The sequence below is a fragment of the Lipotes vexillifer genome, unplaced genomic scaffold, assembly GCF_000442215.2.
Source record: "Lipotes vexillifer unplaced genomic scaffold, Lipotes_vexillifer_v1.1 scaffold505, whole genome shotgun sequence".
NCBI lineage: Eukaryota > Metazoa > Chordata > Mammalia > Artiodactyla > Lipotidae > Lipotes > Lipotes vexillifer.
The window spans coordinates 1,063,929-1,078,686 of NW_006785581.1; the positions used below are offsets into that span (position 1 = coordinate 1,063,929).

Consider the following 14,758-nt stretch of genomic DNA (forward strand, 5'->3'; position numbering starts at 1 on the left):
TGCTCCCCTGGTGACCAGTAGCATGTTCCTGTTTGAGCCTCGCACATAGCCTTATCTTGTTGGCATCCCATAATTGTGGCCCTGGGCTGCAAGTGACAGAAACCTACTCAAAACTAGCTTTAGCCAAAAGGAAACATACAGGCTCAGGTACCTGGAAGATCCAGGTATAGGCTTCAAGCGCAGCTGGATCCAGGTGCTCCAGCAGTGCCATCAGGATCAGGCCTACCTCGGCTTTGCTTTTTTTTTGAGCTTTCTGCACATAGCTGATGAGTGGTCCAGATTCATCCTTCTAGCTTTGGAACCTAGAAGAAAGAGAATGTCTTTCTGGACAAGTGTGACAGGAAATTCTTAGGGGTGATTCTGGCCCACCGTGGGTCAAATGCTCATCACCAAATCAGTCGTTGTGACCGGGGAGAGGCTTCACCCCCTTTGCGGGGTGAAGGTGCTGGGTCAGCCCTGCTTGGACCAGCTGGAATGAACTCCTTGCAAGAAGGAAGAGTCCCACTACAAGGGGAAAGAGGGAGGGCTGCCAGGCACACTTTAACAACAACTGTCTACTCCAAGAACCGTTTAGGGAAAGCCTGATACACCATGACTTTAAATTGCGTTTCAGCCACGCTGGCGAGCAGGTGAGCACTGCAAGCGCTGAAGGGTCAAAGGAGTGACCCGTTGCTGAGACCAGAGCAAACCTCTGTAGAAACAGTGACAGGATTATCTGCTTCCCGAACAGGCCACCTCACCACGGAGCCTAAGCTGGTGCTGCTGTCAGCACATCAAGTTGTTTTAGCATCTCTAGGGATCAGCTCGGGTTTATTTTTTTTCTTTTTATTTTTTTTGCGGTACGCAGGCCTCTCACCACCGCGGCCCCTCCCGTCGCGGAGCACAGGCTCCGGACGCGCAGGCTCAGCGGCCATGGCCCACGGGCCCAGCTGCCCCGCGGCAGGTAGGATCCTCCCGGACCGGGGCACGAACCCGTGTCCCCTGCATCGGCAGGCGGACTCTCAACCACTGCGCCACCGGGGAAGCCCTCGGGTTTATTTTTAAGCGATACCTGACTCTTCTGTTTTCCTGTGGTGCTTGACACTTAATGCCTTCAAGGCACTGAAACCACTCGAGGATTTGAGCTGAAAGAGATCCGTGAGCTGCAGATGATTCACTTCAGTGGCACCGGGACAGGGGCTGTGGCTTTGTGTGCTCTGAAGTGAGTTCATCTGCAAAGTAGTCACTGCCAGGGGGGTTTTGACAAGAGACTGAGACAGCAATGTAGATGCAAAGAGAGGGGTTTCAGTGTGTTTTAATCACTGCCCCGTGTTTGTTATTAAGTTTAGACAGGAGACCCTATCCTCCATATTTTGCATCAGACTTTGAGCCCATGTAGGCTCTATTGAGACCAGTTCTAGGAAAGTCTTAGGCCTGTACCCAGAAGATCTCATCTGGGATCCTTCGTCAGGATGATTCTAGAACAGTCACTGTGCTGTCTTTCGTTGGGGAAGATTGGAAGCAAGTGTATAGATGCATCGGGGGGGGGTCTGTTTGCAGTGAATTAATTATGTGGATGGAAGATGCTACTGTAAAACAGAATAAGTGCCTTTCAGTTTATTTTTTTGCCTACATATAGTGGTTTCGAGGTGCTTTTTTAATAGGATTGCCTTAGGTTCTGGATAAGTAACCTTGGCTGGATCCTCTCTTGGGAATGATATGAAGAGAACAGCTCTTGTAAAGCCAACAGCCCTGAGTAATGAAGTTGTCCCAGGCGGGGAGGGGGAAAGATGTTTCCTCTTGTTGTTGGAGAGGCTCAGCCTAGGTCTGCCAGTATTCACATCCCCAAATCAAATGGTCCCACCTTGCGGTTTTCCTCATTTTAACGATAAAGTGTTGATACCTTCATGGTGTATCTGAGTGTGGGCAGCAGCGGCACCTGGCGTGCAGGAAAAAACAGGGTGAAGAGGCAGCCCCAGGGTCTGGGTGGACACGGGGGATGCACGTTTGGTTTAAGCCAATGCCACCGGTAATGGTAAATCCGGAAAGACACGTAGGGCTCAGAGTCTTATGGATTCTGCAGAGGATGGATGAGGACTGAGGAGCCAGATGTTAAAGGTGAATCTGTGTGGGGGGCAGTCAGCCAAGCCAGGAGCCGGAGCACATCGTGCTGGTGAAGGGAGCCTGCGGTGTCCCTGGGTGGGCGGGGCTGCCCAGGAAAGGGATAGCCTTGCGTTTTGGCAGTTCCAGTTGGGCAGGCACAGAGAGCCACCCTCTCTGCAGGGCTGCGAGCACTTCCTTTCTCAAACACAGGGCTCGCGGAAAACAGCCTGGACTCGCTGGTGTTCGAGTCCCTGATCCCCAAGCCCATCCTGCAGCGCTATGTCTCCCTGCTGGTGGAGCATCGGCGGATCATCCTCTCTGGGCCCAGCGGCACTGGGAAGACCTACCTGGCCAACCGGCTGTCAGAGTACCTGGTGCTCCGGGAGGGACGGGAGCTGACAGACGGGGTCATCGCCACCTTCAATGTGGACCACAAGTCCAGCAAGGTGAGGAGGTCGTTCAGAAGCTGCTGCTTAGCCCTTTGAGAACTAGTGATGCCACCACCCCCGTGATGGCAAAGCAGCATTTCCTACAATGCTCACCTCTGATGGTTCTAAAAGCCTGGGGAAGGAGGTCAGGATGGAACTAGCAGAAAGGAAGGCTTTGATCCAAAACTTCCCAGCAAGAAGTTCCACGTGTAAGTCGATGTAGTTCATTTCTTGCTTCCCCGCTGTGAGTTGGGCACGATGCTCAGTGCTGGTAGTTCTTTAAGGTCAACCCAGGTGCTTCCACTTCAGTTTACCAAAAATTCATCACGTGCCTACTAGGTTCTCTTGGTTTTCCAGAACAAAACCTTCTTTTGTGGAACAACAATAATAAGAACAACAACAGCTCACATTTGCAGACTGCTTACCCTGGGAGCAGCAAACTGAACGCCCCACAGCAGGACCTTCAAGGAAGTAGTTGTCACAATCCCATTTTACAGATGAGGAAACTGAGGCTCGAGGCAGATGACCATGTACCTAAAGCCACTCACATAGTACTGAGCAGTAGACTGGAGCTCGAGTCAATGTCTTAGACCCCAGAGCCAGCAAATAGGCTTGATCCTGCCTCACAGGGAGCAGTGGAAACGTTCGGACAGCCTGACCTAGTCCCGGCCTAGGGTTATGAGGTGTTTTCTCAAACTTGCTCGTTATCCATGCAGTGGTTGTTGATGGGTGATTCAGTCTGACTGGCCAAAGGGGCCAGGATGTCAAAGGTGAATTGGAAGTGACTCTTTCACCTTAAGAATCACCTGGCATCCTTGAAGATGCAGCTCCCAGACCTCATTCCCAGATGATCTGTTTCAGTAGGTTGTGTGGGGCTGGGAATTTGCACCACAAGTTCTCCAAGTGACGTGGACACAGGGGCAGGACTACGGGAAGTGGTCAGAGCCCCTGTACCAAGATCCTCTGTGAATAAGCTCAGGGAAGGCGCCCTCTCCCGGGACCAGCGAGAGAAGGATCCTAGGCACGTGGCTGGAGGTCGAGCCAGGCTAGAATTCAACCCCCACTCACTCCCCTTGGCTAGGCACCGTTGTACAGAGCACAGCTCCCCAGCTATACCCTGCAAGCCTGCATAAGGAAGAGAGGGCTCCGAACCTCAGGATCTGTGGCCTTGTCAGGTGCCAGAGGCCAAGAACCCATAGTGAAGAGGAGCTAAAAGGAAAGATAACTAGTAACTTTAAAAATTGGGCTGCTTCTATTGCTAAAAGCCACATTTTGACTTAAAAGGGAGGCGTGTGTGTGTGTGTGTGTGTGTGTGTGTGTGTGTGTGTGTGTGTCTAAGAAGCAGAGGAGATATGACCCCCCGAGCATCCAAGCCAGCGTGCAGGACAGTGGCATGGGGAGGCGCCCACACTGAGTCCAGATCCAGCCCTGCTGCCGACCCTCTGTGCCATCTCAGGCTGCTCACCTGACTGAGGGGTGCCTCAGCTTCCTCCTCTGTAACATGGAGACAGTCACAGTGCCCACCCCAGAGGGTTATTGTGGGGCACAGAAGTTCATATGTGTGAGGTCCCAGAGCCGTGCCTGGCGCAAGGTCACTCCATCTTCATGGTGATGATAATACCATCAGGAAGTTGTTCTGGGTTCGCTGGCTGGCCCTTAGCTCACCGTTTTGGCCTTTCCCCATCGCACATTCTTCTTTCTCTTCTTTTTCTGATGCTCCCCTTGCCCCAGCCGTCAGTGCCCTGCCCATTCTTCACAGTTAAGGCCAAAGGTTCCCCTTTCACGCAGACCTTCCAAGGCCCCCCATGCATGGAGACCACCCCCCCTGCACCACTCACTGTCTGTCTGCCCCAGCACTAATCAGCAGGACATATGTGGCGGGGGGCAAGGGGGTCCTTTGCGGTGCTGATTCATCAAGGGCTTCTGTGTAGATGGCTCTCAGGCAGTGCTGTGGATGTAGAGAGATGTATGAGGCACTTGCCCTCAGGAGCTTCCTGGGAGGTTGGCAGAGTAGGGAATAGTAGCGCTTCTGAAGAGTGCTGGAGCAGGTACAGCGCCACGCCTGGGCACCCCCATGGTGCCTGCTCTTGCCCAGGTTTTCTGTTGCCTAGTGAATTCCAGAAGCCAGGGCCCAGGCCTTCCTCACCACTCCCCTGCCTGCACCCCCTGCGCCCAGGCAGACGCCCTGTAGCGGACAGGCACTCAGCACCGGTTACCGTGAGGCCTCATGAAGGGCCCCTGTGCCAGTGCCGGCCCGGGGCAGGGGAAGGCCCCGAGTACGTGCGCCTTCCCGGGGGCGTTCACCCACTCATTCCCGCCCGGCCTCCGCAGGAATTGCGCCAGTACCTGTCCAACCTCGCCGACCAGTGCGCCAGCGAGAACAACGCTGTGGACATGCCTCTGGTCATCATCCTGGACAACCTGCATCATGTCAGCTCCCTGGGCGAGATCTTCAACGGGCTGCTCAACTGCAAGGACCACAAATGGTAAAGGCGGCTCTGGACCTCATGGCCCCTGGGAGAGACGTGTGCTACAGGGAGTAGGAGCGCTGCACGCACGTGGCAGGGAGGGGCTGGGGCCGCGTGGGGGGAGGGGCAGCAGCCAGCAGCCGTCTACCTAGGCCCTTAGAAGCCCCAGGTCGCTACGACACCTTCTGCAGCTCTCTTACCCTTGGTTTCCCCCGCAGCCCTTATATAATCGGCACAATGAACCAGGCTACCTCTTCTACTCCCAACCTTCAGCTGCATCATAACTTCAGGTAAGGAGTCACTTTTTGAGTAGCTGCTGTATGCCAGGAACTGTGAGCATTTTTCCCAGCTTCACTCATTTGATTCTCACAAAAGCCTCAAGTCGTTAAATTTATCATTTGCAGTTTACAAATGGGGAGAATTAAGTGGTTTGTATGAGGTCACACAGCCAGTCGCTGGCAGGGCTGACTTGCACCCAGATCTCTTTGATGCTAAGTCCTGCGACAGCAGGGCAGGGACTGTCGTCATGCAACCCTGCACGTCACTAGTGGCACATCTGTCTGTCCCAAGTGGACGTGAGCAGTGAAAGCTCCTGCTTACAAATGTCTTCATGGAGCAGAGTCTGTGGCCTTCGAGCTCCAGCTGCTGTGAGCCCTGGGCCCCAGCCCCGTACCGAGCTACCCCACTGCTGGGCTGTGGGACTTCTGCCACGCTAGGTTGTGTGGCCTCCATGTACTGCTCCCCTGCCCGGGGCCTTAGGTAAGGATGAACAGCCATCTCCTGGGGTGAGACCCCCGCCCCGGCTCATTTTCATGGCCATTCTGCTGGCATCCCTGTTGAAAGCAGAACTGCAGTTATCAGAGAAATACCAGCCCCGCCAGGTCACTGAGATCATGGGTCACCTCTGCATCCAGGCTGTCCCAGTCTTATCCACGCTTTCTCTTGAATGTCCCTCGAGACCTTTCTGCTCCTGCATGCCCCGTCACCGCCACGTCATCTCCCAGCACACTGTTGCAGTCATTTTCTAACCAGTATGCCTGCCTGCCCCTTGGCCCCCCTGCAGGCCATCCTCTGTGCCAGTGGCAACCGGAGTGAACATTCTAGAATTCAAATCTGACTGTAAGTCCTCATGCAAGAAGTCCTTCAATGGCTCCCCATTGCCTCCAGAATGAAATCCAGGCCCCTTAGGTTGGCAGGTCAAGTCTAAACTCTGGTTACACTGAACCTCTGGCAGTTTCCCCGAACACCCCACGCTGCTGCTCATGCCTTTGCAGATGCTCTGCACCCACCGCCGCCCCAACCCCTGCTCCTACCTTGCCTCGTGTGGCTGCTCCATTTATCTCCTTTGGTCTCAGCTCAGATGTCCCCTCCTCTGAGGAGCCTTCCTTGATTCCCCAGGTTTCGTCATCTCTCGTTCCTCTTATCTGCCTCCTCCGCTAGACTGTGAGCTCCTGGGGAACAGGGACTGTGCCTGGATCATTGTTACAGCCCCACAGCTCAGCACGGAACCCGTCACAAGCACGAGGGGCAGTTAGCTCAGTGGTCAGAGCTCAGCCTCTGGTGTTGGACTGTCTTGGTTCTAATCTTAGCTCTTCTCTTGACTAGCTGTTTGATCTTGAACGAGTTACATAACCTGTCTGTGCCTCAGAATTTCTACCTGTAAAATGGGTGGCGATCATATCCATGGCACAGGGTTGCTGTGAGGAGTTGTGAATTGATATATGTGCAGTGTTCAGAAGAGTCCAGTTTGAGTATTAACATAGGCACCTTCCAGCTCTAGTGAGCTTTGGTTCGTGAGGTTGGCCATAGACCTTGTCATGGAAAAGTGTTCCTGACTTCTTCCAGGTGGGTGCTCTGTGCCAACCACACGGAGCCCGTGAAGGGTTTCCTGGGCCGGTTCCTGAGGCGGAAGCTCATGGAGACGGAGATCGGTGGGCGGGTACGGAACGTGGAGCTGGTGAAAGTCATCGACTGGATTCCCAAGGTCTGGCATCACCTCAACCGCTTCCTGGAGGCTCACAGCTCCTCGGACGTCACCATAGGTGGGGAGGGGAGGCCGGGTGGGTGCCGAGAGGTGGGCTGGCAGGGGAGGGAACTGCTGCTCCTGGGGCCCTGGCCTCCTGGGATGGCTGGCCCTGGGCCCTGGTAGCTGGATGCTGCACTGGCCACATGGATAGAGAAGGGGACAGAAGGACAGGCACAGCCTAGACAGACCCCGGGCCGCCCTGCACCCACATCCCGGGCTGTCTCTGCCCTTCTCTCCTGCCCAGAGCTCTGGAGCTGATGAGCAGCAGAGAGAAGTGTCCAGCCCCAGGCTGGTGCAGAAACTATGGGGTCAGTGAGGGTCCCCCACCCCGAGGCTCCCCCAGGTGGAAACCACCCTGTGGGATTGGCATTGCTTTATAAATAAAGTAATGTTATTAACATTCCTAAAGCTTAAGCTTCAGAGAAAAAAAAAAAAAGATCACTGGTCATCCTACCATCCTGATGAAATCATTGTAATTTGAGCTTATTTTTTCTGTCCTCGTCCATACATGTTTTATGTAGTTGCAGTCATAGTGTACATACAGTATGTTCTTTTTATTTTCACTTCACATTGTCTCATGAGCATTCTGTATTGCTCTGCAAAATAATCCAATGTGGGTGCACCGTCACTTCCTCAACTGTTTCTGTTCTCTCGGACATCTACTGTGCTTCCACCTGCAAAGGTTAGGACTAATAATATCTCAATGAACATCTTTCTGCATAAAGCCTCGCCTCGCTTTGGGGTGATTCCCGAGAGGAGCGTGGTCCCAGCGTGGCATTAGGGAGCCCAAGCATCCTGCTCTGTGCCCACCACGTGGCAGTTGGTATTTCTGCTCGCTCTCAGAAAATGCAGGGTCCCTCCTTTGAGGGGTGCCCGGGCTGGCTTCTCCTGCCCGCCCCGTTTCAGTCTGACTGATGTTCCCTGTGGTCCCCAGGCCCCCGGCTCTTCCTGTCGTGCCCCATCGACGTGGATGGTTCCAGGGTGTGGTTCACCGACCTGTGGAACTACTCAATCATCCCCTATCTCCTGGAAGCCGTCAGAGAAGGACTCCAGGTAAGAAGCACACTGCCCACTGACCTCCTCAAAGTTCAAGGGACTGTTCTAGTGATGGGAAGGGTTGTCTTTATCTCCCTCTTCAGAAATCTGACTGACGTGAGGTGACCACCCCTCACCTGTGAAGCCATCCGTCCAGCGCAGTGTAAGAGACACTGGGCTGCAAATCCTGGCTCTGCCACTGTTAGCTATGTGACCCTAAGCAAGTCATCCAGCCTCTCTCTGCCATGTGCCCTCATCGATGGAAGAGAGAACGACAGTACCGTGCCACAAAGAGTGATTGCCGGGGTTCAGTGACATCGTGGCCCTCAAGTGCTCAGCATAGCGAGTGCACAAGACCTGGAATATGTCACTTCACAGTTTGCAAAGCATCTGCTGTTTGCTTCAAGCTCTGCATTTGTCCTGGGGTTAGGCAGAGATTTTTTGGTTTTATCCCCATTTTTTAAGAGAGAATTATGGCTCCGAGTGAATAAGTGACTTGTCCAAGGTGAGGAAGTGAAGCTTGAAGAATCTGGGGTTTGCACCCAGGCCTCGGTCCTTGGCCCTAAGCCCCATGGCCCTCGCTGCCGGAGGCCTCGGTCCTTGGCCCTAAGCCCCATGGCCCTCGCTGCCGGAGGCCTCGGTCCTTGGCCCTAAGCCCCATGGCCCTCGCTGCCGGACGCCGGGACCCCTCACGGGCGACCCTGGGCCCACGTGGCTGCCCGTCCCTCCTGCCCTGCTGCAGCTGGAAAGCCCAAATCCTCTCTTCACTTCTCACTCAACCCAGGGGCCTAGGAGCTTAGCAGTAAGTTGGAGATTGTAACAGTTTTATCGTTGAGTCTGGAGGTGGCCTGAGAAGGTTGTCGGCTTTCAGGACCACTCTGAGTAATCAGCAGGCGTCACGCACGGCTGAATAGTCCAGGAACCGGCTTAATAGCCGGGTTTCTGAGGGCTGTGTTTCCTCAGTACCAGACAGTGGGAGACACGTGATGCTGGTGGAGGACCCGGGGCAGGGGTGTGTGCACACCCACATGCATGTGTGTGACGGTACACGTAGGGATTGCACACCCACATGCACGTGTGTGACGGCACACCTTAATGGCTTCCGTCAGGGTTTGTCATTTGTGTACGTTCAGCTGAGCCTGGCGAACGTTCAGCTGCTTTGTATCTGTAACATGCAGCAGCCCTGAGGGTCTTCGGAGACATTCAGGACAACCAGGGCTTGAAAAGGAGGGTGCTGCGCCTCTGGTCACTGGTATTTCATTGAACGGGGGCATGTAGGCTGCGTATTCAAGCCACCGTGTTCAAATATAAGTGATTGTGAAGACAGAGAGTAGCAAGAAATTCGGCAATCCCTTGACCGGCCTTAGTTTCCAGTGTCTGAAGATCATTAATTGATGGCAGCATTTTTTTAAAATTATAATTGACATACAGTATATTAGTTTCAGGCATACAACATAGTGATTTGATATTTTTGTACATTACGAAATTATACTGTGCTGTCTAGTTACCATCTGTCACCGTACAGAGTTATTACTATATTATTGACTATATTCCCTATGCTGTACATTACATCCCCATGACTTATTTATTTCACAGCTGGAAGTTTGTACCTCTTAATGCCCTTCAGCTATTTCTCCCATTGATGGCAGCATTTCTATTTTGTCGAATGTGGCTTTTGAAAGAAAATATGAACGATTTCAGATCTGTCAGTGGACTCTCTTTAGGTAGAAAAATTCACTGGGTAAAATAGCCATAATTTAGTCTTTACTCAAATGGATTTGTTAGGACCGCAAACCCGAACAGCCACCCAGTCACTCCTGTTTTCTTGGGATGCCCCGCCTACTGGATTCTTGGAGTCTGTTTCATTCCAGAAGCCTCTCTCTCTTCCCATCAGGGGCTTCCGGGGACTGCAGTAGAAACCCGCGCTGCTCGATAGAAGCCACAGGAATTGCAGGGGAGGAAGGGGCACTGTTTCCTTCTATTTCTGCCTCGCCTCTCACTTCTCCCCTTTGCTTCTTTGCCCAAATATGTCTCCTGGTGCAGGACAGGAGTGACTTAGAGTGTGCTTGGAAAAAGTCGTGGGTGCTGTTGAATAAAGCACGTGGGTGCCCAGGTAGGCACCATCCAGGAGGAGTAGGCTTCGCTGTAGCCTCCAGCTACACATCAGAGGCCCCTCGTTGGTCCTAGGTAAGGATGGACAGTGCTAAGGCCCTGCTCCTTGGACCTCAGCTTGAAAGAAGACCTTGTGGGCATGGCTATGAAAGTCAGGTCTGATCTTCCCCACCCGTCCTGGAGAGGTTGCTGATGGATTTGATCTTCAGGGGTCTCTTTCCCACCAAGAGCAAGGAGGCTGTAGGTGAAAGGACTTGGGGGTGGCTGTGGGACAGCCCATTTAGGACAAGGAACAGAAACTATGTCACTGTCTCAGGAGACTCACCAGTTCACAGTGAGGCAAGAAAAGTCATCACTTCCCTGTGCTGTTGAGGTCTTTTGAAGGACAGTCTTTCAAGAACATGGAAACAACCAGGGGAGGCAGCCAGAGTTAGCATTATACCAAGTTGCTCAAAAGTGAGCCCTCCTGTCCCAAACCTGTGGCTTCATCCCATCCTGCAGCCTGGGAGACCCCATGGAATCTGCAGATTCATGAGGAGCCCTGGAGTGTTCTTCATGTCTGTAGTTTTGAAGGAAACTTTGATGACATTTATTGAGAGGCTGCTACCTACCAGGCACTGTGCCAGGGGCCTGACAGGCATGATTCCGTTTAGTTCTCAGCGCCCAACATGCACCTTATAGACGAGGACACCGAGGCTCACAGTTTTTGACCCTTCCCCAGTTCACTAGGCGGGGTGTGGATTGAGCCAGCGTCGTAGCCCATAGCTGACTCCTCGGTTACTTCCGTGATTTTTCAGGCTGTCCTGAGACCCCTGTTACTCCACCCAGAGCCCTCAGATGGCTCAGGGAGCCAAGTATTGTGTTTCATAGCGTGACGTTCTGCATAAGATTTCATTTGACAAAAAGACCCTTCTATTCAAAATGAAAAGTTTAAAATTCCTCACTCTCCTTCGTGTTACCTTGAGTCCCGTGCTCACTGTGTGCTGGGCGCTGTGCAGGCCATTTACTCCGCCCTGACTCTGCGAGGAGTGGCGTGGCCATGAGGTGAGCACACTGTGGTTTAAAGCAGGTAAGCCCTTGGCCAAGGTCATAAGCTAAGAAGAGGTGGAGTCCCCACATTGGGCTCTGGCGGGGCTGCCGGTGGTGGTTGGCAGCACAGAGACCCTGCTGCCGACAGGTCTCACCAGGGGCTTCCGGTCAGCCCCTCCAACAGGCACAGCCTTGCCTGGAGGAGATGTGGCATCGCCCCCTAGTGGATACCAGGTATCATGGCAAGTTTTGGCTCCTGAGTCTTTTCCCAGTAGTGTGTGTGTGTGCGCGCGTGTGTGTGTGTGTGTGTGTGTGTGTTCGCGCGCGCAACTGCTTGTAGGCTCTTCCAGAATGTGTATCTTGATGCCTTCGTGTGTGAGAAACATATGCATCCCAGAGAGTGAGAAGGTGCCCAGTGGCCAAGTTTTCAGTTTCCAGTGTCTTGGCTCCCTCTTCCTGCCTTGGGGAAAGTGAATATCCTGTCTGTCTGTCTGTACAACCGTCTGCTGTTTCCCAGAGCTGCCTTAGGGCTCTGCAGGGGGACCAAGGAGCGTTACGACACATCCTTTGCTTGCCACGGTACTTACCCAGCCATTCATCACCTGGACTTAGACATGTCCAGTGGCAAGTGGGGAGGCTTGTAAAACTATTCTTTGTTCTTGCAGATGACGTTAGATATGCCCAGATGTGCATTTGTCTTATGACTTAGCCCTCAGCCCTGTTCCCCTTTGGAATTTTCATTGTAAACACTTGCCAAAGTGTCTAAAGCCTGCAGAGTCACTCAAAAGACCCCTATCCCCCTGGTGGAAAGGGGAGAGTGGGGAGCCATTGATCACATGGCCCAACCTGCTCTGAGACTCTGGGCAAACCCCCCACTGCTAAGCCTCGGGTTTCCCAACTGTAATCTGAAAAGTGTGGACTAGAAGAGTTTTTTCAGGCTGGCTCTGTGGAGCACCAAAGTTCCTCAGACCACTCATAGTGGGGTCAGGGGAACAGAGCAAAATTTTAAAAGCCACGGGGCCAGACCCTCTAGGAACTTGATGAGCTCGGGATTCTAGGCTCTGTTGTTCTGCAGCCCTGAGCATCTTCTCTTCCAGGCTGGAGGATGGAGACAGAAGCAGTAGCTGCCAGAAACGACGTTTGGTTCAGCCTCACACATGTGAAATCTGGCTTGGGAAAGTCAGCTGAGTGCTGTAGGGAAAGCCCTTGGAGGGAGACGCTTCTACAAGTTGCAGGAATGTTTTTCATGTGCAACAGGCTTTTTCAGGTCTAAATATCCCCAAGCGCTTTGTGTTCCCTTCCTCCCTGGCTCGTACCCATGCGCACACGAACCTTCACATGATCACTTCCTGCTCGGACCGTGAGTCGCCTTTCCAATGCCAGACTGAGCTCTCAGGCCTGGGAGTCACCGCTGCCCTAGGTTAAGGAAGGTTTCGCAGTAGATGGGACTGGAGCACTAGACAGGAAGGGCGCTGGTGTCTGAAAGCGCTGAGCTCGTAGAAGGCTGTGTATCTCGAGTGGAAGAGGAGACCATGGATGGAGGGAGGTGGCGGGCCTGTCTGCATTGTGGGCAGGGCAGGCACTTCCCTGAGACAATCGGATGGGGCTTAGGCAATCGTGAGACAGCGGAGGGACAGCAAGCCCAGCCCAGGTGAGGTGTCCTTGTCGGGTGGACAGCCTGGCCTGCATGTCCCTGCTCCGGTTTTGGCTGAGTCATGTGGCTCTTGCCGATGCCGAGTGGCTCCGAGTGGAGTCTGTCAGGAGGGGTGGAGGAGGGAAAGGCCCAGACAAGGATGCCAGGGTCCTGGGTTCGAATCCAGCGCTGCTCTGAAACCTTTCGCAACTGGCTCTTCTCTTTAAGCCGTAAGTTCTCCATCCGGTAGATGAGACTGCTGGGACCCCAGTTCCTTCCAGCTGAGGCAGCCTGTGAACTGGGAAAGACGTGATTTTATCAGTCAGAGTTCAGCTGTCCTGTACTGTCAGCCTTCTGTCCCCACATCCCCCTCCCTCCCCTCTCAACTGTAAGAGTTCTGGGAGGACAGAGGGCACAGGCAGACGGACAGACAGGCTGCGGTCCAGATGTAATTCCACTCTAGAGTCCCCCCCTGCAGCCGTTGTGGTTCAGAGGGCTTTGGTCTTTGTACCCCTGTGGTGCCCTACGGAGGGGGTGCCCTTCCAGAGCCACAGGTGGCACTCTCCTGGGTGGGCACATCTTGGCCTGGCTCTGAGCCAGTCCTGCCACATCTGCTCAGACTTAAGTGGTCCACGGACTCGGGCAGACTTGGATTCCAGTTCTGCCTTCCCTCGTCCCTGGGCCTGGCTCCTTGTCTGGGAAACTTGGGTAGTGATGCTTCCTCTTGGAACCACATGGTGGTTAAACAAGATATTTGTCAAGCGCTTCTCGTAATCCCTGGCACGCAGGGAGCTGTAAGGTGTGGCGGCAGGGGTGGTGTTAAAGGGGAAGGATACAGAGAAGGCACCCGGCCACGTGAGATGCAGAGCCTCGCCTTGGGAAGTGGTGCAGCCTAGGTTTTTGTTCTTTGAAGAGTGTATGTATTTCTTGAAATTGCCGGAAGAAGTCACCAAAATCATTGTATTATTCGGTATTTCAGGCTTAAGGGAAGGAGCTTGGAGGCATGGTACTGGTCTTACAAAATTATGTGATAATTCCGCTTTAAGAGCAAATTGGTCGTTCTGGGCAATTTTGAGAAACACATGAGGGAGGGGAAGCACTTACAATCCCAGTACCCACATGGAACGCCTTTAACAGTTTGCTGTTCTGAAAGCGCCTCTACACGGGGGCTCTTTGAGAGTCAGCCTCACTTTAAGAAATGGGGCTTTATCGAGCCAGAGCCATTGGTGACCTCTGCCTGGGCTGCTGATACCCAGCATCCCATCTGTGTGCCGTGGAGGGGCGGGGGGTACTCAGTGGGATGGCAGCACCTTTTTCCAGCTCCACATTCAGTGACATCGTGTTGGTAATTGATTGGCCACGGTGGGAGTATTCATATCGTGGAAACTGGCAAACACTTCAAATCGGAGAGTTGTTTTTCAAGTTGGATCAGCGAGGCTTAGAGTTTAGGGCGACGCAGTGCGTCAGTGGCAGAGCTGAGGTGTGAACCCAGGCCAGGCTGACTCCAAAGCCAGTGCTTTTACTCCCTAGGTCATGCTGCCTTTGGTCTTAGCACATCAAGGTGTCCGTGCCTTGGATGATTTCCTTAGGATTTCCTCTGGAAGTGGAATTACTCCATCAAGGGAAGCATAATGCTGGGCTTGGAGAGTTTTTCAGAAAGTTGCAAAACCAGGCCTGCAGAAGAGGTCTCGGACCACTTCCTAACTGTTCCTTCTTTGTCTGTTTCCAGCTGTATGGAAGGCGGGCCCCCTGGGAGGACCCCGCCAAGTGGGTGATGGACACCTATCCTTGGGCAGCCAGCCCTCAGCAGCACGAGTGGCCTCCCCTCCTGCAGCTCCGGCCCGAGGATGTCGGCTTCGACGGCTACTCCATGCCTCGGGAGGGGTCAACCAGCAAGCAGATGCCCCCCAGTGACGCTGACGGAGACCCGCTGGTGAGTTCTCGG

At 53.5% G+C, this 14,758-nt stretch overlaps 1 protein-coding gene across 2 annotated transcripts in view; it reads left to right on the forward strand.

Annotated features, from left to right (window-relative positions):
• Nucleotides 1–14,758, forward strand: part of NAV2 (neuron navigator 2) — a 412,453-nt gene that overhangs the window by 394,874 nt on the left and 2,821 nt on the right. For both annotated transcript variants that reach the window (XM_007457623.1, XM_007457622.1), the window contains 6 exons: nt 2,293–2,528; nt 4,842–4,996; nt 5,197–5,268; nt 6,824–7,020; nt 7,939–8,057; nt 14,543–14,746. In XM_007457623.1, coding sequence (XP_007457685.1) covers nt 2,293–2,528; nt 4,842–4,996; nt 5,197–5,268; nt 6,824–7,020; nt 7,939–8,057; nt 14,543–14,746 — 983 coding nt within the window. The remainder of the gene's footprint in view (nt 1–2,292; nt 2,529–4,841; nt 4,997–5,196; nt 5,269–6,823; nt 7,021–7,938; nt 8,058–14,542; nt 14,747–14,758) is intronic.